Source organism: Plectropomus leopardus, chromosome 21, assembly GCF_026936395.1.
Source record: "Plectropomus leopardus strain MGB_pleo_1.0 chromosome 21, ASM2693639v1, whole genome shotgun sequence".
Classification (NCBI taxonomy): domain Eukaryota; kingdom Metazoa; phylum Chordata; class Actinopteri; order Perciformes; family Serranidae; genus Plectropomus; species Plectropomus leopardus.
The window spans coordinates 26,328,112-26,335,320 of NC_142196.1; the positions used below are offsets into that span (position 1 = coordinate 26,328,112).

General features: G+C 38.6%; 1 protein-coding gene across 1 annotated transcript; it reads left to right on the top strand.

Moving 5' to 3' along the window:
* The first annotated feature begins 707 nt into the window (after positions 1 to 707).
* LOC121960777 (diamine acetyltransferase 1-like) lies at positions 708 to 5,380 on the top strand. The gene is made up of 6 exons (XM_042510632.2): positions 708 to 965; positions 2,145 to 2,196; positions 2,282 to 2,362; positions 3,590 to 3,691; positions 3,785 to 3,825; positions 4,753 to 5,380. The coding sequence occupies exons 1-6, from the start codon at positions 903 to 905 to the stop codon at positions 4,927 to 4,929; spliced, it is 516 nt and encodes a 171-aa protein (XP_042366566.1). The 5' UTR covers positions 708 to 902; the 3' UTR covers positions 4,930 to 5,380.
* The last annotated feature ends 1,829 nt before the right edge of the window (positions 5,381 to 7,209 follow it).

A 7,209-nucleotide genomic window follows, 5' to 3' on the forward strand; every position in this document is an offset into this window, starting at 1 on the left:
TGTATAACGCTCACTGTAACGGCTACACATAGTCATGCTGTGGGCTAGTGGACTTTTTTTTAGTACACATGAGGTGCAAGAGCGCATAAAACAGCATCAAAATGATCTTATTTATTTATTTTATAAAGTGCCGGTGAAGGATCCCCTGCACCCCCCAACAGAGGTCCGAGCTAAGCCCCTAATGTCTTAAAATCCTACAAAACCCTATAAAACGTCCTAAAACCTAGAAATGTGTTACAATCCAAGAAGCGTGCTAAGGCCCGATAATCGGGAGGATCCTGTAATATAATATATACATTGGCTATTTTGCATAGAGAGTACTTTTACTTTTGGTTATTTAAGTATATTTTGATGCCATCACCTTTGTACTTTTACTTTAGTAAAATAAATATGCAGGGTTTTTACTTGTAACATAGTATTTTTCCAAGATGGCATTGCTATTTTTCCTCCAGTAAAAGGTCTGAGTGCCTCTTTAATAAACGATCTAATACTCAGTTCATTAGTTTTAAAAACAGTTACTTTGCCAAGTTTCGGTCAAAAACAAGGATGCAGAATGTAAACAAACGCGTCACGTGACTACATCTTGTGTTTCGATTGGCTGCGCGAAAGGCCAGAGGGAGCCGCTGATTGGTCAGAAATGCGAGAGCCGTCGGAACTGACCAACCACATTTCAGCACGAGCCGGATATAAATACCGCCATGTAAACAAAGGAGGCATCAGTTGAGCGGCAGCGACCCAGCCGAGGGGGAGACCTACCTGGATGATCTTGTCTCGACGAACGCGTCCGGACCAGAGGCTGACTGCGGGGGAAAGGCCACTGCGAAGCGAATGAAGAAACAATTAATCTTTCACTTCACGTACAGAGGACTTCTAACGAGAGGAAAAAAGAGTAAAAGAAGAAAATGGAGTATAAGTTACGAAAAGCTGAACCCAGGGACGTGCCTGATATATTACGACTGGTGAAGGTGAGCGTAAAAAAACGATAAAAACACATTATCACTGCGCCAACGGAAAAATAACGGTCGCCTTTTTTTGAATTACTAGCTAACGGTGTTTGTGTGGCTAAACCGTTCGCTAGCCTTGACCTCCCCTTTAACTGTAACTGCAGTTCCGGTGTTTAAATTCAGACGGCTTAAAAAGGGTGAATTAAGCCGTGAAATGGTGACAAAGAGGTCGGTGTAAGTTTTCCGGTGGATGTCAGAGTGTTACATTAGTGTCGGTGGTCTTTTGTTTACAGCCAGACGGGTCACATCCGGTCAGACTGACGGTTTCCAAATATGGTCAGTCTTACCTTCAGCTTATCCGCTTATCAAGGCTGACGCCGATTAATGTTATTGCAGTTGTATAAGCACCGACCTGACATTAATAACACAACAAGAGCAACCTATGAGTATATTCATCAGTGCTTCACGTAGAAATACTCTAAAAAATATCAGGAGAGTACAAAATGCATAAATATGTACCATACTCGAGGACGTCTTTAGATCATTTGTCTGACCAACAGTCTTAAATCAAATATATTAAATTTACAACACATAAATGTGGTCCAAATACCTCTTAGTGTATGTTTTTATAAAGGTTGACATTGATTTAAGTACTACAGTTGTACAACTACTGACCTAACAACCAGAAACACACAATGAGTATTTTCATCATTATTTCAAGTAAAATAGTCAATAAAATATCAGAAAAATACCCATCAAGCAAGAAAAAATGTGCTTATACAGCACATTTCATCCCAGGTGGAAGCACAATATAAGTTTTGTGCAACGACTAATTTCTTCAGCTTTAAACATTACATTTCTTGTCAGACAATAATCAGTTATCAAGTTGTTGTTTTTTTCTAATTGGGGTAGAATTAATATACCAATATGATCTTATTTCACATATGATGTGTGTTGTCATTGCACGGTTTGCATCCCAAAAAACAGTCTAAAGTTCATGTTTTAAAAGTAAAATGTTCCGCTCAGCAAATATTTTGGTTGCAGTTCTCTTTTATTTATTTATATTAGTTAGTAAATATTTGCCGTCTTATCAGATCTTTTCAATGTGTTTTGGCTTCAACGATTCGGTATCATTTGGCAGCAACAACCAGTCGATTCAGCACGAAACCTATCATGTTTTTTCTTACTTTTTTATTCCAGGAACTGGCAAAATACGAAGAGATGGAGCACCAGGTGACACTGACTGAAAAAGGTGAGTTTTATACACATCCACCTGCACACACGCACACATTAAAAGTATTTTTAGTCTCGTGCTCAAAGGTTTTATTTCTTTGCAGAACTCCTTGAGGATGGATTTGGTGACACCCCGTTTTACCGCTGCATCATCGCTGAAATCCAAGGAGAGAGCAGCAGTGACGGTGAGAAACCAACACACACTCGAGTTAGCTCCTCCCAAAACTGTTCAAGATGAACCATTTTCAAACAGCTTCAAACACACAGAGGTCAATACACCCTCAGTGCAGTGTTTTTACATTTTATTTGATGTTTTTCGCTTTTTTACGTAGGCATTATAATTGTACTTTACAGACTCTATGTCTACTTGTTCTTATTTTTTGATATTGTAGGATTCAGTATGTTTTTGTAATCATTTTTGAGGTGAGATTGTCTCATAAGCCTGTTTATTATTATTATTATTTTCTTCACTGTCATCAAAGTGAAACCTGAGCGCCAACTCAGCTCCTCTCCCAGAATAACACTTCTGCATTTAAGCTTACGACGCTGTTTGTTCGGCCATCTGCACAGACCGACAACGTAAAGCTAAATGCATACACAGCCTGTGCTTCCTGTTTTTGTGAAATAATTACAGATGTAATCATACCTGAGGCCTGCTGAGGCATGTTTGTGAATGAGAGAGGTTCCCGGCTGCAGCTGCTCGCAGGGAGAGGGAGGACATTAAATACTTAACCCTTTGAAAGCTGAGCACATTGGCCTGATTTCTTCCAAAAGCTTGTGAAGGTGGCAACAAACAAAATATCAAGAAATGGTCCAAAAATTGCCAAAAATGAGTAAAAAGTTACAGTAAAATTACCGGATGAGTGACCAAAAAAAGTAAAAAAACAAAAATAAACAAGAACATTATTTTAAAAATTAAACAACATTTTCCCATTTTTTGATCTAATATTCTCTAATATTCTGCTACTCTGTCTTATTTTATTTTTTTTCCCCAATTTGTGAAACCTTTATTGCCAAGTTGCTCCGTAAACTTCCCCATGTTTTCAAATAAATCAAATCAATTTTCAGAGCATAAAATGCTTGTAAAAGGCGTTTGCATGCAGCACAAGAAAACATGTCAATCCAGGTGTTAAAGGGTTAAAGTAAAAAGCTCTTTGCACTAGTTATTGTGATTCTTGCATAAATTGTTCCAAATATTTCTGCAAATATGTGCAGAAATCCACGAGTGCAGCTCTGAGTCTGTTATTCAGGCAGCACTGAGACTCGCGTATCTACATCATATAATAATAACTTTATTTCTGTATGTGCTGTAATGACTGTATGTAATATGGGTATGTATTATAATAAAAACAATATATAAAAGTACATGTGGCATCAGGATACTGAAGTGTGTGATCACTGTGTGTCTGCAGATTCGAAGGTGGTGGGTTTTGTCATGTACTACTTCACCTATGACCCCTGGGTCGGCAAACAGCTCTACCTGGAGGAGTTCTACGTGATGACGGAGTACAGAGGTAAAAAATCAACTCATCTGGCCCAGCTTATAAACGTAGTCATATTTCTTAGCTGCTTCTTTATTAATGAGCGCTCCTTTTTAATCGTTGCAGGACTCGGCATCGGTTCGGAGCTCCTGCGCCATCTCAGCGACGTGAGTATGTTTACTGTGTCAAAATAAATGATCAAATAGGGCCGTTCTTAGTCCGGTTCTAAAGCTCTGAATTAGGTGATACGGGCTGAAAATTATGTTGCGATATTTTTAGGCCATATCCCGATACACGATAAATATCTCAATATTTTTATATCTCCTCAAAAACAAACTCATTAAATTCATTAAAGCCACAACAAGAGACAGAATTGAGAATATTTTAGGAATGATTATTGGTACTTCGGAAAAATATCAGCACAATTCCATTTCTGATCAACAGTCATTAGAAATGTAGATGTAATACGTATTAAAATAAGTACAAGTGTCTGATAAGTTGAGAAAAGTGCATCACTTTACTGTAACGCAGCCCTTAAAATCAGGAAAAAAACACCATTTATTATCGCCGTGTAACCGTATCTGAGAGGAAATATAGTCTCATATCTGAATACATATGATATCTTTACATTACCGAGCCGGACTCTGAACCACCACACAGGTTTCCAGACCAGGAGCCGGTCTGCTGTTGTGACCTGTGACAGGTGTCACAGTACTGATGGACCGGTCCCTCCTGGATTAGGCTGAATAAGGTTAATGTTCTAAAAACTCCTCAGCTGGTTTCAATAAAAAACTGGAACATATGAAGAGCTTTTCAAAAAAAAAAGTCTTTACAAGGTTGATCCCAGATTTAAAACCACGCAGGATTTATGCAAAATTAAAAGGGACATTTTAAGAAAAAAAAATAAAGAGCAACCCAAATAATATAAATACCATCTATGAAGCAGAAGTCGTCGGCTCAGTGTGCACAAAAAAATCAGACAGAATGAAACAAAAATGAAAGAAGGGCTTTATGAGCGTCTGTAGAGTGGAAGACTCTGAGTCACGAAACTTTTCTGGAAAAGCAAAACTGACTCAGTCTTGTTCCTTTTCCAGCTGGCGATGAAGACGCGCTGCACCGGCATGATGTTTGTCGTCGCGGAGAACAACGAGTCGTCCATCGAGTTCTACAAGCGGCGCGGCGCCGAGGATCTCTCTGAGGAGGAGGGCTGGAGGCTCTTCAGGTTCGACAAGAGCAGCCTGGTGAAGATGGGCACTCCGCCCGAGGAGTGATGAAGGTCGGGCGCACACCGGAGGAGGAGGAGGAGGAGGAGGAGACGACATGAGAGCCTGACCACAGACGGAGCTTTGGCTGCTTTTTTTGACGAGTCGTGTTTTTGGATCTCTGATGGTGTCGTCGGCGCTCTGGCTCTCGGTCCTGTGTGAGTTCAGAGCGGCGACCTCACAGCAGCCGGCTCAGGAGTCCGTCGGCCGCTCGGCGTCTTCTCGGCTCAGACGAGCTTTGATTCAGAAAAGTTGAGCTTTTTAAAAAGGGAAAATTGTGTATGGTAGTTTTATGTTTATGCACTCAGTTCATAATCTTAGTAAGCTTTTCGTCTGTCGCCAATATGACCCAGAATCATTTCTGTTTATTTTAACCGTCAGTCTTAGTCTGTGCATTTTATCAGCAGGTAGAGTGATTATTATTACTACTAAAGTTTGCAATAAAGTAATTTAAATCACATCTCAGTGGTCTCATCCTTCTTCACATTAAATACCTAAACCTTCAAATCAAATCTCAAATTCTGCAAACCGTTTGATCGATTTTTATTTAAAAAAGCGTAGAAATACAAATCAATGTTGTTTAAAAGTATGGACACTATTCCTCATGCAAATATTGCAAATAGAGTCAATGATGCACTTATTAATAAATACATAAATGAAATAGACTAAAATATACCCTGATAAATACTTTTAAAGACATATTTTCCTGTTTAAAATGAAAAAAACAAAAAAGGAGTTTAAATCGTACTTTAATATACTATTGTAACTTTCAGTAATCAATGGCGAGAAAAAAAACTGGTACTGATACTCTGGAAATAAAAAAGCTCTTAATTTGACTCGTTTTCAGTTGATTTTGGGTCTAAAATAAACTCTGAAACTCATCAATAATTAAAAGGATAAAATATATTCACACGTGTACTTTGGCAGTAAAAACATACATATTTAGAGAACAGTATGAGTGCTTTTTACTGCCGGTTTCAATTTTCTAAAAGTACAAATGAGGTTTAAATTCGTTTTTTGTCCTTTCGTCTGTCACTGAAACTGAAAATGTCAAAGTCACGGCTCTATTTTCATCCACTCAGCACTTCAGCTTCCTGGGACACGTGAAAAGGGTTTTCCAACGAGTCGGCAGCCGAGTTTTTTCCACTTTTAATTTAAAAGTTTAAATCCAGTTTTTCTCTGACAGCCACGAAAACTCGATCGTCTCAACAGCGGAGGAGAGTTGCATCAAACACGACATCAGCGTCCAACGAAAAACCAAAACCAGATGTTTAAAGGCAAAGAGAGGAAATGAGATTACGGCAGAAACAGTCGGCACAAAGACACCGGAGAGACTCTCCACGTGACTCCACGTCTGTTTCTCTGCCAGTGAACTTTCTGCAGACTTAAAGAGGAAATGCAGCAGCCAAAACCACGAGACGCGACCTCTGCACACCAGAGTCACAACACACAGCCGCTCAGAGCCTCCCAGTCAAAACCAGCATCAGGATCCCAGTATCAGGATCCCAGTATCAGGATCCCAGTATCACACAGCTGATGACGGGGGTTAATGATTGTTTCTGGCCTTTAATAGTAATAATAAACTTTATTTATAGAGCACTTTTCAAACAAGGAATGCAGCTCAAAGTGCTTCACAATAAAAGAAGCGCAACAGAAAAAGAACAAACAATTATAAAACGTGTGGTGATAAACAAGATACAAAAGTCAAAGTAAAAAGTACTGACAGTTCAAACGCTACAGAAATACAATAAAACATACAGGAGACACACTAATTCAAAGACAGACTAAATAAATAGTTTTTTTACATTAGACATCTTAATTGTTGCATGTGGAACAAGCTGTGATACCACAGTACATTCATAAACCCTCCCGAAATTACGGCAGGAACTATTTTCTCTCTACCAAACTACATCCGCCAACCACATCACTGCGCGGATTATCTCGAGTGCGTTCAGGCTCTAAACTAATGATGTCAAATATGAAACAAAATGCACTTTTCAAAATCAAGCTGTAAAAAATATCAGATATTAATATTATTTTCTATTTTCATTTAGTTTATATTTTTAACAAGCATCAATCCTAATAATAAATATCAAATATTCATTCATTTTCAGATGTTTAACCCTTATTCTACAAGCAGAGGAGATTTTTTTTAGGTGGAAAATAGTCAAAATGACAAATTCAGAGTCAAAAGCCCAGAATGACACCCAGAAATAATACAAGTCCTGTTTTTCTGCTCTGATGGCTGTGGGATCAAAAATGTCAGTTTGAATGGGTTTCAATGGAGCA